Source organism: Sus scrofa, chromosome 7 (genome assembly GCF_000003025.6).
Source record: "Sus scrofa isolate TJ Tabasco breed Duroc chromosome 7, Sscrofa11.1, whole genome shotgun sequence".
Taxonomy (NCBI): Eukaryota; Metazoa; Chordata; class Mammalia; order Artiodactyla; family Suidae; genus Sus; species Sus scrofa.
The window spans coordinates 93,477,614-93,495,778 of NC_010449.5; the positions used below are offsets into that span (position 1 = coordinate 93,477,614).

Below are 18,165 nucleotides of genomic sequence, written 5' to 3' on the forward strand. Positions count from 1 at the left end.
ATGGGGCCTGGCAGAGAGACGCTGTTTGGGACTAGCAGTTCTCTGGAATTTCTAACCTTCCCTGGGCTTGGGAGGAGTCGGGAGAAGAAAATGCATCATCTGAATGATGGCCATGGTTACGACAGGCCTCGCATGCCAACCTGAGGGAAAGAAAATACTTGCTGAGCAAAGTAACTGGAAAGCGGGTGCTCATATTTTAAACTAAGCTGCATGGTTGAAATCCAGAATAATGTAGACTTTTGGACCAGCAACCACTTGGAAATACGCTTTCTGGCTGGAGAGCAGCCTGTGGTGTTATGGATGGAAAGGACTATTGCAGTGCCTTTCCCCTGAAGGCTTTCTGCTGCCAGATACTGGGGGGCCATCTCCAGCGTACTTACTTACTCCAGTAGATTTCTCAAGAACTCCAGCAACAGAAAGAAGTCAACCAGCTTGACAGGGTGCGTGTGGCCAGGTGGTAGTCAGGACAAGCCTGTCTGTCTGCTGAGCCCGATGGTAACATTTTCATCCTGCCCAGCCCCTGGTCGGGGAGCACTAAGGTGGGCACGTGGACATTGATCTAAGTGCTGCGTGAGGCATGAGCGTACTCGGCATGTGTCACAAGTCCAGCTGGGAAAATTCCCAGGATGCCAGATCACAAGGGCTGTTTCCAGGAAGGACTGACCCTTGCTGTTTCCATGCTTTTCCCTGAAGCTCAGAATCTCAGCTCCCTGGCAGGCCACCGAAAAAAATCCCCCGCGAGCGCAGAGAAACTGTCCAACCTGCGGCACTTGCGATTGAACAGGGACGTTATCAGGTGATAGAGGCACAATTAGACTCTGAAAACCTGGGTTTGAACCTCTGCTGTCATTTACCAGCCAAACAAGGCCAGGCAAATCCCAATCGCATGGAATGCTTTGTAAAGTTGGATCTCTGTCTACATCACAGGATCATTCTGAGGATAAAATCAGATGAAGGCATTTGTCCCACCCTTTGCATATGTCAGATGGTACTATTTATCACTTAACCATTCTAAGCGGTTTATATACAGCATCCCCTTCAATCCTGACAACAGCTCATAAGGTGGATATTATTTATCCCCATTTTACAGAAAGGAAAACTGGACCTGAAGTAAGTAAAGTGATCATGCACGCTTATACCACTAGATGGCAGACCCAGGATTTGAACCCATCCTGACTAGCTCCAGAGAGCATGTCCAATGATGGCACCATCCCCCCCCTCCCCGCCCCATTCTAGGGGAATGGGCAGTTCTCCTAGAGCGGGTCTTCGTTTTTGTTTGGAGAACCACCAGTACTTTCTTACTGTTGCAGCATCCAGTCAGGGCCTTTTGATCTGAGGGCGTTGGGGAGAGTTAAGTGTTTTAAGCAGAGACTGGTGATTCAGGTTTGCTCTTTAGAAGGATGACTGGCTGCTGGGGGAGGCTGGATAGTGGGCAAAGGGAGTGGGCAAAACTGAATGCAGGAGATGGCTGGGAAGTGTGTTTACACAACCCAGGAGAGAAGCTGGAAGGGAGCAGAGCTAACCTTTGTTAGGACCTCTCAGGCTCTCAGGGAGGAGGAGTTAAGCCCTGGTGCAGCTTCCAGCCTGGTTGGAGAAAAGTATCCCTCTTTCTGAAATGAGTGGTTCATACCAATGAAAATAAACACTAAGGGTTGTCTTGCCCATAAGATAAACCATGGTTCTCTAGGGTTGAATGCTGGGGACTACCTCACTCCGTGGAGGAGCTGCTGTGATGTGTCTGTGACCATTCCTGGGATGGCCTCCTGGGGACTGCCCTGGGCAGAACCTGCCAACATCCTACTAGATGCTTGGCTGGCCTGTCCTCTCCAAGTGGGTTGGGCACTTGGGAGAGTCTCCTTCCCTCCTCTGAACCATTCGCAGCACAGACTACCCTTCCCGCCGATGCTTTTTCCTCCTGCTCCCCCCACCGGGAGATGAGGTCCCCTTTGACCTCTCGCCAGAACTCCTAGGCCACAGAGAGGCTGCCAGTCGGCCCTCCAGTTAGAGGCAGGGAGCCAGGACGTCTGGGTTCTAATCCTGGATCCCCCACCAGGTCGCAGGGTCAGCATCATCCAAGACTCAAGGGTGGGGGGCTCTCCCCAGCAAGCAGATACCTAGCCCGTACTGAAAACTATACATGCTTAAGGTGTTATCACTAGCCGAGTGGGCATTCTGGTATGTTCAGCCTGCTGGAGTTCTTGGGGGCTTCATCATACCGAATGGCCAAGAGAAAGCTCCTCTAGCCCAGTCTCTCCCGAAGCCCACTCCCGCGGAGCAGCCGAGTGTCGCTCCTCAGCTGGGACGACCGCGAGCCTCCCCCCTTTCCTCTTTCCCATTGGCTTTCACCTGCCAGAAGGGCGGCTGCCACGGGCCTCCCCGCCTGTCAATCAAGGCCTCCCGGCTCCGCCCCGCCTCTCCCGGGGGTTTATAACGGGAATTCCCATGGCCCGGGCTCTGGCATCCAACCTGCTGCCGCCCCGGCTGGGCCAGCGGAGAGCGCCGCGCGTAGAGCTCACGCTCGCGCTCAGCTCGCCTACCCGGCGGTTCATGAGCGCGCGCTCCGACCACAGCCTCAGCGAGCTCGGGCTGTACCGCCGCGGCCCGCCGCCCGCCGTCGCCAGGGCACACGAGGGAAGGAAGGCAGAAAGGCAGGCGCGGCCGTGCGCCCCGCGGAGCCCGCCACCCCTGCCCGAAGCCCTGTGCACGGCCCCCCTGGCACCATGCTGCCCGCGCGCTGCGCCCGCCTGCTCACGCCCCACTTGCTGCTCGTGTTGGTGCAGCTGTCCCCGGCTCGCGGCCACCGCACCACGGGCCCCAGGGTAAGTGCGCCCCCAGCCGCACGCCCACCTGCGGAGGGAGACCGAGGTCCCTGGTCCTCATGCCTCGGGGGCGGGGGAGGGGGAAGGGGGGGTGTCAGACCTTGTCCCCCCTCACCCACTACCCAGTCCCCTGCGGGCTTCTTGGCGAAGTTGTTGAAATAACATTTTCTCCCATTGTCCCCCCACCCCCACCCCATTCTTTCCTGCAGCACGGACCCTGCCTCCTCCCTCCCCTCCCCCGCTTCCCCACTGTCACTTGTGGGTTCTCTTGCCCAATCTCGTCTCCCCGAGCACTTTGCCCCAAGACTCCTGCATCCGAGGCTCTCCGCTCTAGCAGGGCTGCCCTGTGGTCTCACCCTACGCGCGGTCCTGGAGCGCTGGCGTTCTTGGCAAGCAGCGGGGTAGCTCTGCCTGCAGGGTTTTAGGTTACCCGAGAGCCACACAAGGACCTTGTGTTGTTGTTGTTTTAAAAAGCGATCGCTGCTCGTAAAACCCACAGCAGATAATTTTAATGCTCCCTCCCGCTGGGTACAGCCTCGGAGGAGGGATAGATAGAGGTGAGGGCTGTGAAGAGCTGGTGGAGAGGAGCTGGCAGTGTTCAAGGGTCTCTTCCCCCGCGCTGGGGGGGGGGGGGTTGAACTACGTGTTGAACCTTGGTCTGATTGGAGTTCCTGAACGATGTGAAACAAGCCAATTCTGTGCACAGGACAGGCTGTCCAGGGCATTGTAAAACCTCCTGGAAGCGACAGCATTGTGTTCATTTCTGGGCTAGATTACTGCTCCCCTACACCCACCCAGTGAGTCTAATGAACAATTCCACTGCTTTAAAAAACTCTTAAAGCATCTAGGGGTTCATTTGACCAAATTTATCCAGACAATTGCTGGCCAAGAATTAGGTTATGTCGGGCTAGTTGTTTCTTGAGGTAGCTGCACGCCTCCACCCAGCAGAGGGAGAACCCTTGTGAAAGTAGCTGGGATCCTTGTGAAAACAAGGTTGGCCTCTTAAACAACGCATGCTTTCCTGGATAATATTGGGCCTAGCCCGTTGCCACCTGTTCACATTGCAGGTTCTTTATTCATAGCTCTTGCTACAGGAGAATCATCTTTATAGCTGTTGTGTGTGTGTGTGTGGGGGAGCCTTGCAAAGCTTGACGAGCCTTAATGACTGCCCAGATGCTGGCTGATTACATCTGAGCCCAGCTATCACTGTGAGATCAGATTTGCAGCCACTTAGGAAAGAAAAGTGTTTGTCCCCGTGTTGGGTCGGCCCTTGCTTTTATGACCAGATGTGCAACAGCAGCAGTTAAAGTGCGGCCGATTAGATCCAGGGCGTGTCATAAATCCTCGACAGCAGGCATTCCCAAAGCTGGGGCAAGTCGGGGCTCCGGGAGTGACTTTTATGGATGCAGATGAGGATGCCTTTTAAATGAAGCTGCACGGTTTGATATTAGGACTCGCAGCTCTTAAACTCTGGGGTCAGGAGAGCCACAGCGTTCCCTCCAATAATTAGGAACAGTCAAGACAGAGACGCAGACCAGAGCACCCCGACTGAAATCTAGATGCCCGCCCACAGGAGAGGCCCGGAGACAAATGGTGGGGGGCTCGTTTGCTGCCGGCCGGGTCTAGCGTCTCAAACCATATGGCCTTTCTTCCTTGCCTCTTGAAACTGGAGGAAGCAGCTCTTAGGGAAAAGCTAGGGACTTCAGGGGACAATAGAGACATGGCTTAGTTTCTCCTCCAGCTTCTTTAGTTTATTAATTTGATAGAAATGGTAGAACATAAACAGGGATTGTAAATAGGCTTGTGTGTGTCCCAGATCTATTTTCTCCATCTCTCTCTCTCTTTCTCTCTCTCTCACACACACACACTTAGAAAGTACCAGGGGAAGCTGCTATCTTGAGCATGTGGTTACCTAAATGCATGTGTAGCCCCCAATGAAAGCATGAATCCCTGGACTAGGCACTTTCCATGATTGCTGTTGCTTATGAGAACAAGAAGGTGGGTCTTTTTAGTGTAATTTTGCACTTGAGACTCAGGGAAGCCGAAAGCCTTACTTGCAGCACTCACGGTGCACCCATAGGTGTGGGAGCCAAATTTTGGTTTATATGGATGTATAGGTTGTGCGCTTTCCACACCATCAAGCAGCTTCAGGTTCTGTTCCTCCAACTATGATGCTGTTCCTGTTGAATGGGCATCAGGCAAGTCTGTAAGAAAGAATTATTGATGCTATTTTGGGGTGTCTATATCGCTAAGGGGTAATGTCTTTGAGTTTCAACCGATCGCGGAAGACTGCAGTTCTGTGACTTTCTTGGTGGCCTCAGAGATGTGGCCCTGGTTGTGAGCAGCAGTGTCACAGGAGGAGCAGAAACATCTGGCTGTTGCAGAATTCCCTTGGGCACCCCTGGGTCTCTTCTGTTAATCTTTTGAGTGACAGAGGCTTAAGGATTGGCATCTTTTCCAGCTGGCTTTCTAGGAAACGGAGAGCACGCCCTTGCGGGTTAACTTTATCTGGCTCACTAATTGAGCTCCCCCGAGGCCTAGACCCCAATCCTTGCCCCCTTATTTGCTTCCTGCCTTCATAAAATGCCTGACATTTGTTTGCCTCTGGAAACCAGCAGCTATCAAGTATCAGATTGGAGGCTATTATGTAGGAAGCACCTGATTTCTTGGTCTCTCAGCTTCCCGCAGCCGCGTGGCTACCTGGGACACTGGTCAGGAGCCTTTTAATTATGGAGGAGGCAGCCATTTCTTTAATCCTGCACAATTTACTGGAAATATTTCTGGGGAGGGGGACTGGGTGGGGGAGGGGCTCTCCCAGGCTGATGGAGTCTGCGTGATGGTCAGGCCAAGCCACTGCCTGTCTTTGTCTAAATCTGTCTGCCCTGCAGACTGGGAGCTGGGTGAGGGCAGGAGTTGTGCTCATTCTGTCCATCAGTGTAACCCCAGAGCTCAGCACAGGGCCTGGCACCTGTGGAATGAACAAATACATGCAGGTAAGGTCTGTTTAACAGTGACCCATGGGTTCCGCTTTAGCAGGACTAGGGGCAGGACCTAGATGTAAGAAGTTTAAGAAAGTAGCAGGAAATGGGAAGATCAAGAAGTCTGAGAGAGCTGACTTCTGAATTGTTTGAGGCATATTCTTTGTCCTCTCTCCTCTCATTTACATGATTCCTCCTTCAAAACCCAGCTCAAAGAGTTCCCGCTGTGGTGCAGTGGATTAAGAATCTGACTGCAGCAGCTCAGGTCCCTGCAGAGGGATGGGTTCAATCCCTGGCCCAGGAACTTCCATATGTCTAGGGGGCGGCCATTGAAAAACAAAAACAAAAACAAAACCCAGCTCCCGCATCACTCTCTGGGAACTTTCCTGCAGAACACCGTTTTGGTTTCCTCTCACCTTTGTACAATTTTGGTGTCTGGATCACTTGCTTTATAACTCTGCTAAATCATCTACAATGAGTGCCTTGAGATCAGACCGCCTCTTCATCTTCTTGGCACTCACTGGCCCCTTCAGCAATCCACGCTTGCTCCTGTCTCGTTAAATGACCCAGCTCACCACCTCTTGAGGGCAGAAGAGAGATCTGATTTGTCAGTATGCTGGTCACACTGCAAAATACTCTGTAAATATTTATTGAAATGAATTTGACTGTATAGCGATGTCCATGCTGGACCCCCTGCTCTCATTTAAATGTGAAATTGATTACTTAACCCCCCCCTTTTTTTTCCATTTTAGACTTTATTCCTTGCTTAAAAATAAGTGTGTGGAATAGTTACGGGAGGTTTGGGGGGTGGGTAGAGATCGAGCAAGCAAACTTGGATGGGGGAACAAGCCTTGATTCCACCTAGACATTTTTTTTTTTCTTTTTTTGGATTTTGAAGGCCACACCTCCGGCATATGGAGGTTCCCAGGCTAGGGTTCCAGTTGGAGCTACAGCTGCCGGCCTATACCATGGCCACAGCAACATGGGATCTGAGCCATGTCTGCAACCTACACCATGGCTCATGGCAACGCTGAATCTTTAACCCACTGAGCAAGGCCAGGGATCGAACCCGCATCCTCATGTATACTAATCGGGTTTGTTAACCACTGAGCCACGATGAGAACTCCTAGACCCTTTTCGTAAACCATGCATTTGCCAAATTCAAAGCAGCTTCTAGGCAGTTCCCTTCCATTTGACTAACCTGTCTCAGTGTCTGGACCGGGGAAGGTCCTTGTGCCTGCATAGATGCCCTTCTTATTATCTATGTTTGGGACAAGAATCTTTCTTTTCCATGGGGGATTTAGCTGAGAGGGTAGTTAAGGTGTTAAGCTAAGAACTTGATTTAAATATTTGGAGAGGACTTCCTGTTGTGGCTCAGCGGGTTAAAGACCTGACATTTTCTCTAGGAGGATGTGGGTTTGATCCCTGGCTTTGCTCAGTGGGTTAAGGATCCAACGTTGCTGTAAGCTGGGGCATCGGCTGCAGCTGCAGCTCCAATTCTACTCCTAGCCTGAGAACTTTCATATGCCACAGGTGTGGCCCTAAAAAAAAAAAAAAATTTGGATAGAGCTTACACATGAAATTTAAAGAAACAAAACTGAGAAGGACAGGAAGAGGAAACAATCATTTCAGTAACCCCGGGAAATGCAATCAAATGGGAAAACACTTTGATAATATCTCATTATCTCCTAAAGTTGACTCTCCAACTTCTTATGGCCCAGCAAGTCCATTCATAAGTATATATGCCCAAGAGAAACTCGTGTCCAGAAGGAGACTTGTGCACCTGTGTCAGAGTACCACAAGCCTGGAAAGAGCCCAGATACCCATTAGTTGGAGGGCAAATTAATCAACTGTGACATAGTCACACAGTGAAGAATAATAGTCAAAACAAATGAACAAGTGACTCGAAAAAAAATACAGATGTGGAGTTGGAAAGAATACGGATGCAGAGTTCCCGTCGTGGCTCAGGGGAAACAAATCTGACTAGCATCCATGAGGACACAGGTTCGATCCCTGGCCTCGCTCAGTGGGTTAAGGATCCGACGTTGCTGTGGCTGTGGTGTAGGGCAGCGGCTGGAGCTCTGATTCAACCCCTAGCCTGTCAACTTCCTAAAAAGATAAACAAGACAAAACAAAACAAAACAAAAAAACGCATGCATCTGGGTAATATGATATCAAATAAAAGACACACACTGAAATATGCAGTGTGAAATATTTTTTAATTTATAAATAGCTAAAACTAAAAAAAAAAAAGTTTTTGGAATACATATAGCCACAAGAAAATTATATAAGAAGAAAAGCCAGGTACATAGGATCGGAGGAGGTTAGGGTGAGGCAGGGCGATGGATTGGTGTGGGAAAGAATAAGGTTAGTGTACATTAATGTCTTTTATCTTTTTATTGGAGGGGGTGAGTTTGAAGGTAGTTGTCCTTTGGTAAACGTCTAGTAGCTTATTAAATTAAAAAAAAAAAAAGCAGTGGCCCTTGCGTGGACCAGTGTTGAGTGTGTCATGGACTAAAGATTATGATTCATCAATTCCTTGCACCTGAGGTCAGCCAAATAAGAATTCCCTGAGTAGGACTTCTTTCTTGCCTCTTTCTCCCTTCTCCCCCTTTCCAGATGTGCATCTTAGAAACGACCCAAAATACCACATTGGGGAGCGATTATTGGCTTCTGTTTTAATTCTTGGCCTGTTGGATCCAGGGCCCCGCATGAATATCTGCATCAGCTGCCAGTGGGCTCGTTTGTGCCACTGAGCCCGCCGTGGGCGATCTTCCCTCTCGCGTGCTCAGGGGATCAACCCTGCCCGTCTGAGTTCCCAGTCCTGCGGAGCAGAAAGGTTCACCAGCTGACCCTGGGGCCAGAAGCCTTATTTGCCAGCGGGGGTGGGGGAGGCGTGTTTCTGGCTGATCCCTGCCTTCACTCCCACCTCCTCCCTCACCCACCTTGGCAGAAGCTGGGGGAGGGGAACTGGCCCCCCGCTGCTCAGCTCAGCAGGTACAGGGCACCCTTTCTCTCCCGACCACATAGAGATCTATTGTTTAAGCAGCCAAGTTCCTGGCATTGCTGGCGTGTGTGGGGGGAGTGGGGAGGTGGGGAGATGTCAGTGGGGAGGGCCCCCTCCTCCTGCATTTGTCACCGCAGGGCTGTTTGGGAGGGGACAAGGGTTGAGCTGCGGATGGGAATTCGATCAGAGCTGCCTGTGAGGCCTGCCAGACAGGGTTAGCGTTGTCCATAGGGGCCGTACAGGGAGCCTGAGTTACCAAGGGGGTGAGAGAACTAACTGGATCTCCGAGAACACACCCAACAGCCTCATAAAGATCCCAAAATGATAGGTCAGTGTAGCAATTAACTGGATTTCCTCTCGCCCCTGACATCTTTCTAAACTCAATTGCCAGATCACAAATTCATCTTACCTTTGGCAGACACCTAAGCATGTTAGGTGTGGGGCTCTGTGTACTTCTAGGACGTGGCCTCGGTTGAGTTCAACCTCCTTTTTCTGGAGCAGGAGTGCGGTAGCCTCTGCCAAGCGGGAAAGGCCATTCAGAAGAGCCTGAGTCTCAGAAGAGCCCCTCCCACCCTGGGGAGGACCCGGACAGAGCCCGTTTCTGTGAGACAAAGTGTCAGATGCTTTGCAAGCTGACAAGTACTCTACAATGGGAGCGACCACCAGTTCTTACTGCAGCATTGATCTGATTGCCTAAGATAGGGACTGATTTTTTTTTTTTTTCTTTGTTTTTTAGGGCTGCACCCTTGGCACATGGAAGTTCCCAGGCTAGGGATATGACTGGAGCTACAGCTGCCAGCCTACACCACAGCCAAAGCAATTCGGGATCCGAGCCGTGTCTGCGACCTACACCACAGCTCATGGCAATGCTGGATCCTTAACCCACTGAGCGTGGCCTGCCTCCTCATGGATACTAGTCAGATTTCTTTCCACTAGGCCACAATGAAAACTCCCGAATTTTTGGCAGTGGAGAAAAACAGGACCCACCTCCCAGAAGAGTTCATTTGCAGGGCTAAATAGCATCTCTAGGACAGGGCTGGGAGTTAATGATACTTTTTTGTGCATGTTATCATGCACATCTTCTTGAAAAACTCTGCAAAGCCCCAGGGGAGAGGACACAAAACTAGTAACAAGTAAGAGGGTGAGAAGGAGAATGTTTTACAAAAGGACATGAGGGTACACAGGACCCCTGACTGGCTCAAGGATGATTCCAAGGACTCCCCTTCCTCTGCAGTGCTGTCCAGTAGGCCCTTTTGCCAGGATGGATGTGTTCTATATCTGCACTGTCCAGTATTAGACACATGTGGCTATTGAAGTTGGTTCTTTTTTTTTTTTGCTATTAAACTTTTAAATGTGATAAGGAAAACTTAGAAACTGAATTTTTAACTTAATTTGATTTAATTAAGTTTTTTTTTTTTTTTGGCTGCAACCACAGCATGTGAAAGTTCCCCAGCCAGGGATTGAACCCGCACTGAAGTTTTGACCTATGCCACAGCTGTGGCAATACTGGATCCTTAACCCACTGTGCCCTGGGGGAACTTCCTGGTTTTAATTAACTTAAGTGTAAATGTTGATAGCTACATGTGACTAGTGTCTATCATATTGGACAGCGCTGGTCTCTCCTTGAGGTACCCAGCCTTCCCTCGCACTGGGTACCCCCACCCCCACGTGCCCCAGACTTTGGTCGCACTGAACTTTTGGTTACATTGCCTTTCCTGTCCATCACTTGAAAGGCTCAGACTGCTCTACGTAGTCCTCCCAGCCTTTCCCTGGGAGGGTTTCCCAGCGCCCCTCTGCTTTGCTTACCCCTGGGGCAGTGCATGTCTCCATCTGTCCTGTATTCCAGTGGGGCAGCCTCCACACAGGCTTTGGAGGTAGGCAGACCCCAGTTTGAGTCTGGCTTTGCCACTGTGAACCTGGGCTAGTCATTCACCCTCTTGGGTCCATGGTTCCCCAGTGTGTTCAATGGAAGTCATAGCATCTATGTTCCTGGGTGTGGGGCAGATGAAGTGGGAAGTTTTAGCTTCCTGTTCCTATTCTTACTCCTATATCTATTCCTGTGGTGACAAATACCACAAACTTCGTGGCAGCACACATTTGGGGAAGTCAGAAGTCTGACACAGGTCTTGGTGGCTTAAATAATCAGCAAAGTTGAGTTTTCTTCTGGGGGCTCTAGGGGAGAATTCATTTTCTTGCCTTTTCCAGCTTCTAGAAATTGCCTGCATTCATTGGCTTATAGCCCCCTACTGCCTTCAAAGCCAGCAGTGGCGGGGGAATCTTTTTCATGCTGCCATCTCTCTGGTTTTGACTCTTCTGCTTCCCTCTTCCTCACTTAAGGACCCCTGTTATTGCTGACTTTGGGTTCCCCTGGAGAACCCAAACTGTTCTCCTTATTTTAAGGTCAGCTGATTAGCAACCTTAATTCCTCTTTGCCACATAACATAGCAGTATTAGGATTAGGACGTGGACAATGGGAAGCTATTATTCTGCTTATCACATCCATTAAGGGTCTAAAACAGTGCCTGGCTCAGAGAGGGTGATTGATAAGTGGGGACCATTATTATGACCTGCATCTGTTAGTTTCTTTCCTTTTAGAGGGAACCTCTTAATGGTAGATTTGCTTAATTTTCTTTGTAGACTCCATCCTGCCCAGGAACAGGTGCTTAGTAAATATTTATTGAATAACAGAATTTTTGATAAATATAGATTGCTTCTTTCCTTGTAAAGAAATATTACATATGGTAAAAAGAAGTAAAATGCAAACCAAAATGCGTAATCTCCTAAAAAAGTTGATTTCCCTTGTAGAACAGTTGGGTGGATTATATGTCACGTTGTTACTGGCGGTCACAAGGGAGAGATTCCATTTCTATGAGATGCGTCTTAGTAATTATTAAAATCATTTTGTTTACGATGAGCATATTTTAATCTTGAAGGAAAGTAATGAGGATTAAAACATGCATGATTTTAAAGAGAGCTCCAAACCCGTCTCAACCCAGCCCAATCCCTGTCTACCTCAGACACAGTCAGCCTGTGCTCATGTTGGGTTGATTTTTAGGCTTAGTACCTATTAGTACCAGGCTTCCAACTCAGTTTCTGCATGCTTTGAACTCGGTCTGCTTTAAAGGAGAGTTTTCAATTAACCTCAGCAGGATGTAACTGTAAAAAATGTATTTATTGCTTCTGGTGGGGATATAAATTAGCACAATCACTTCGTAGAATTACCGTTGAAGTCGTACACACTCTTTGAGCTTGTAATTGTACTCCAGTATGTGCCCTAGAGAAATGTGTTTAAATGTATACCAAGAGACAGGTTTAGGGACATTCATAGCAGCATTTTTGGTAGCAGCAAAAATTGTAAGCTGGCTCATGGTCCATCAACAGGAGACTAGAAATGTAAATTATGGTATATCCAAATAATGGAATATTACATAGTACTGAAAATGTCTGAGATAAAGCATCACTCATTCTTATGGATCAATTTCATAATCAAAATGTGGGGTGAAAATAGGCACATTGTGGAAGGATGCATACATTATTCTACTATTTGTATAAAGGTTGAAAGCATGGAAAAACTCTACACACATCCTGGTACTTCAGAGATGCTGCCAATCCTGCAAATTTATTGGCCATTAGTTAGGGTTGCCAGAATTGGCAAATGAAAATACTACTGTAGGATTGCCTAAATTATAAATTGCATAGATTAGAATAATGTAATTGAATAATGTAAATTTGAACGGTGTAATGTAAAACAATGTAAATGGCATAAATTGGAATTTAGATAAAAAACAAATAATATTTTTGCATAATTATGGCCTCAATTTTTTGTTTTCTCCCGTTTTTTAAGTTTTATTGACGTGTAGTTGATTTACAGTGTGATAATTTCTGCTGTACAACAAAGCGATTCAGTTATACACATATCAATTATTTGTTATTTATCTGAAATTTATGTTTACCTGGGTATCCTGTATCGTATCTGGCCATCCTATATTAGTTCCTTTTCTTTTGGGAATCATCTGTCCAGAATTTTTGTTAATGTTTAAAAAAGGGATGGTAGTTTTTTTTTTCACCTCACTGACTTGGGAAGAGTTTTTTTTTTTTTTAATATTCAGTATTAATCTCTTTTGCTGTCATGTCTGGCAAATGCCTTTCATGAAAAGACACTGGTTTGGGGAGTTCTCTGGTGGCCTAGCGGTTAGGGACTCAGTGTGGTCACTGTTGCGGCTCATGTTCGATCCCTGGCCCGGGAACTTCTGCATGCCATGGATGTGACCCCCCACCCCCGCCAAAAAAAAAAAAAAAAAAAGACACTGGTTTCAATCTACTGAATTACATCTGTGTGTAATTAATCTGTCGTTATGGCTTCTGTCTTTGGTGTCAGGATGAGAAAGATCTTTCCCTGCTGAGGTTATAGAAATTAGGGTGAATGAGTGTCTAAAGGCTTGGGTGGTACAAGCAGCAACAAATACTATACACACGTCATCCATGCATTTAATGTTTGATGTGAGCTTGCATAGCATTTTCTGTGAACTAAATGTTTTTCATTTTTAAAGTACTATCGAAGTGTAGTTGCTTTACAAGGTTGTGATCATTTCTGCTGGACAACAGAGTGAGTCAGTTACACATGCACACCCATCCATTCTCCTTCAGATTCTTTTCCCACAGAGATGATCACAGACCATTGGGTAGAGTTCTCTGTGCTGTGCAGTGTGAACTGAACTTAATGTAACCCCGTGGAAGGAGTGCTTGTCCTGTTTCAGGAATTCACAATAACCTTTGGAAAGATGGGTCAACTGGAAGTATTCTGTCAAGGCAATTATTTGGGGAGATTTATATAAAAAGTGTTACTTTGGGTATGTGGGCTTTTCTGGAAATGACACTGGGATTTTGGCAAAGAGCTTAGACTCTCCTTCATCTTTGGGTCCTTTCCATTCATTAAAAAGCTTTGCTATGAGAACTTCCAAATAGACACAAAAAAAGCAGGGACTAGTACAATGAATTCCCTGGAACCCTCGCTCAACTCCAGCAGTGAACAACTCCTGGCTGGTCTCGATGCTTCTATCTGTCCCTCCAGTCCTTACGCAGATGATTTTGAAGCAAGTTCAGATACTGTATCTTATTATCCATAAATAAAAAAGATAAAGACTCAGTAAAAAACACTTGACCACAATGTCAGATCAGAACCAAAGAATATTAATCCTGTAATGTAATAGGATTTGATCAACATTTGAATCTCCCTGATTATCTCTCAGATCAAGATCCAGTTAAGGTCCACTTATGGGCTTCTCTGTACCTAAATCCTCTTTTAATCTGTGAGTTTCCTCTCTACTTCCTTTTAACTTTCTAATTGATTTGTTGAATAAACAGGTCTTTCTAGGGTTTTCTGCACCAGCTTTTGCTGATTACCTTCCTGTTGAGTTGTGTAACGTGTTTCTCCGTCCTTTATGCTTCCTGGAAAATGATAGTCAGAGCTGGTGGCTTGATCAGATATAGATTTGATATTGGGGAGGGGACAAGTGTACCTCATGGGAGCTGGGGTGCATTTCTATCAGGAGGCACATAACATCTGTGATATTAGCACCCGATGGTGATGATCTGGGGACCCAGTGCTTTATTGGGTGTAGTCACTGATTTTTAAACAAGTAACAGGTGATGGTGAAAAGTGCATCTACCTCTTGTGTGGCATTGCCATCTTTCTTGTCTTTGTGTTGGCATGGAGGGGTACAGAGGAAGGGGGACTGGGGGCCAACGTTCCCTTCTCAGCAGCCGCTTCCCAGTGGGGAGGCTGCAAGTGACCCCAGCGCTGCCCGAGTTCTTAGTTGGTGGCCTTGGTTTTGGGTGGAAGCAGTACAGGCATGAGGGAACTGGTTTTACTCTCTGGTGCTAATTGGGAGGCCTTTGAAGGGTAAGTGTAGGTCAGCTTTGTGTGTGCTCTTTGGTGCATATACATCAGTTGGGAATATATCTCAGAAGAAACAGATACTATATTTTGAACTGGCTTACCCAATGAAGGGGATTCGTTGGCTCAAGTAATAGAAGGGACAGATAACAAAGTGGGTTTCAAGATTGGTTGGATTCAGTGGCTGAATGGTGTCACCAGACATGCAATGCATCTGTTTCTCTCCTCTGCCTTTTTGTGGTGTCTGTTTAACCCCAAAGCCCAGCGTTTCTTGATGGCAGAATTGCTGCAGTGGCTCCATGCTTCATATCCAAATAGCACCCTTTTTAAGGGCGGGAAGAGAGAATTGGCCTCCAGTCACCCTTCCCTAGATACTCTTCAGAAGATGTTGGCTCTTAGCTTACCGATCCCTATTAGATCAAATGCCCATTCTTTCAACCAATCCCTTCGTCCCGGAGAGTGCCATGCTGTGAATGACACAGGCTTTGAGTCCTTGGGCCACTCTCTATGCAGAGTAGGAGCGAGGATACACATTTCTGGAGCTAGGGGTCAGTTTATGTTTCCTCCCTCCTCCTGACCCCATGGCTGTATAAGGTGGGAGCGTTGGAAGGATGCTGGGACAAGAAGCACGGTACCCATTTGGGGATTTATGGCACATGAAGCCCTGCATGGTGGTGGGTGGTACATGTGGCGAGAAGTGTGCTGCACATTCATGTGCCAGAGAGGATGGTCTCCTCTTCCTGCGTGACCACTTCCTGCATCGTTACAGGAAGAATAAATGACCTCTAAGGGGCCCATGAGTGCGGACACTCCAGGGTTAGGAGCTGATAGGCAGAAGGGAACGTAGAAAAAGTCTGGATACTTTCAGAGCAGAATAGGCCAAATGAAAATGATTCCAGAAGGCCCCCAACATGAAGAGAACATGATTGCAGGGTCCCACAGTTGGAAGGACTCTCAGGGTGCCTTCATTTTATGCATGAGAAAAGCACTGACCTGAGTCCCCACAGCTCACTGTGACAGAGCCAGAACCCAGATCCTCACCTCCTCTCTGTCCCAGACTTTTCCATTCAAAGATGACCTGGGAAACTTGGGAAAGTGGCAAAAGGCTAGCCAAGGTGAGGAAGTAGCCTGAATTTTAGGAGAGGATTCTATTTCTAAGTTGCCTTCGGCCAGTTCACCAATGTACAGTGGTTGGAACACGTGGCCAAAAAGCGCATGGCTTTCAGAGTCTTCACCATCCTTGTTATTACACCTTCGCTTTCATAGGGTTCTGGTTTCTCAGTCCCTAAAAGATGTGGATTCTTGGTTTTCACAAATTTGGAAGGTTTCAGTTAAGAAATGTGCAGCAGGGAGTTCCCCTTGTGGCTTAGCAGTTAATGAACCCAACTAGCATCCACGAGGACAGGGGTTCGATCCCTGGCCTCTCTCAGTGGATTTAGGATCCGGCGTTGCTGTGAGTTGTGGTGTCAGTTGCAGATGTGGCTCGGATCCTGAGTTGCTGTCACTCTGGTGTAGGCCAGCAGCTGCAGCTCTGATAGGACCCCTAGCCTGGGAACTTCCATATGCTGCAGGTGCGGCCCTAAAACAACAAAAAGACCAAAAAAAAATGTGCAGCAGGAGTTCCTGTTGTGGCTCAGCGGGTTAGGAACCCAACATAATGTCCCTGAGGTTTCAGGTTTGATCCCTGGCCTCACTCAGTGGATTAAGAATCATGTAGGTTGCAGATGCGGTGGCTTGAATCAGGTGTTGCCCTGGCCATAGGCCGGCAGCTGTGGTTTGGATTCAGCCCTAGCCAAGGAACTTCCCTATGCTCCAGGTGAGGGTGTGAAAGAAAAAAAAAATTCAGCAGAGCAGAAAGAATATGTAGCCAGTGATACAGTTGGAAGTAAAGGTAATTCTTAGTGTACAGCACTTCATGCCTGTCAGTAGCAATGCAATCAGTGCAGACACACCTGTATTCAATGGCAAGTAGTCTGGAGCGTGGGGGGTGGGTGTGTGCTTTTTTGGTTGGCACAGTATTTTCCTGGGAGGCTTTAAAAAATCCATATCAGATTTGAGGGCTGAAGCAGAAAAGCCTATGTGGTTTTTGTTTTTGTTTTTTGTTTTTGTCTTTTTAGGGCTGTACCCACGGCATATGGAGGTTTCCAGGTTAGGGATCTAATCAGAGCTGTAGCCTCCGGCCTATACCAGAGCCACGGCAACACCAGATCAGGGCCACATCTGCGACCTACACCACAGCTACAGCAGTGCCAGATCCGAGCCATGTCTGGGACACCACAGCTCACGGCAACGCCGGATCCTTAACCCACTGAGCGAGGCCAGGGATGGAACCTGCAAACTCATGGTTCCTAGTCGGATTCGTTTCTGCTGTGCCACGATGGGAACTCGGAAAAGCCTTTGTTGACGAGCATCTGAAAGTGTCCAGGGCCCTCCTTCTGTGGCTGCTTTTTCTCTGTCCCTTGGGGCAGAGTCATAGCTGCACTGGCCTAGGCAGCCTGAGTCAGGAGCTGCACGTAGCAAACGCGCTCAGGTCCGGTTTGCCCGGTGTTGCCGAGGCCGTGGCCGAGGCTGGCAGCTGCAACTCTGATTTGACCCCTCTGATTTGCAACTCTGATGCATTGCTTCCATCCTTCTCATTGTCTCCTATGCTTTGAGGCTCTCCTACTGGCTCCTGGTGGTGTGTTATTGGACTTTCCTCTCCCATAAAGGGAGAGGCTTAGAAAAAGACTAAGGACCACCCCTATCGCCGATTCGCAGTTTGTACCTTCTCTGTCATTAAAGCTGCGTTTACCTTGAGAATGAAATGCATCCCCCATCTCACCGCTAGGTGATGGGAGAAGTCTGAGCCGTTACCATTCGAGGCTTTCCTGCCCATCCAGAAGGCAGTTTAGTATAGTGGTTTGGGGCAAAAGAGACATAAGATAAGTCTTGGCTCTGCCACTTTCTAGCTGTGTGTCTTTGGGAAGATTAACTCACCTGTAAACTTCACCTGAAGCTATGTACCTCATTGGGTCATTGTGGCGCTTAAATGAAGTAATGGCAGATGCTCAATAAATGTTAACTATTCATAAAAAGAACAGATGTATCAAGAGAAGATGATTCAGAAAAGGACTCACTGTTCTTTTCCCTATAGGTTTCCCTCTTGGAATTAAAGGCTAAAAAAATTTTAAAAACCCATGGATATATTATGGAAGATGTCTAATTCTTCTTGTGGTTCTATTTCCTTTTGTTTAAAACAAAGCTCTCTCTTTTTTTTTTTTAAATGCAATAAGTCAAATACTCCCCTCCTCCCACCCCCCAGCCCAGGCTTTTCCCACTCCGGTACAGGTCAGGGGACCCTGGCATGGAAATTGGTGGAGGAAAGATGCTCTTTGGAGTGATCTTGCTCCGTATACCGTGTGGCTATGTCTTCTCCAGGCGACTCTTGCTCCTTCCTAAAGTCTTCTTTCATTTTTTCTTTTCCAG

General features: G+C 47.9%; 1 protein-coding gene across 4 annotated transcripts in view; it reads left to right on the plus strand.

The window, feature by feature from the left end:
• Positions 2,451-18,165, plus strand: part of SMOC1 (SPARC related modular calcium binding 1) — a 148,269-nt gene continuing 132,554 nt past the window's right edge. For all 4 annotated transcript variants that reach the window (XM_021099408.1, XM_021099410.1, XM_021099409.1 and 1 more), the window contains exon 1: positions 2,451-2,819. In XM_021099408.1, coding sequence (XP_020955067.1) covers positions 2,721-2,819 — 99 coding nt within the window. In that variant the 5' untranslated portion in view covers positions 2,451-2,720. The remainder of the gene's footprint in view (positions 2,820-18,165) is intronic.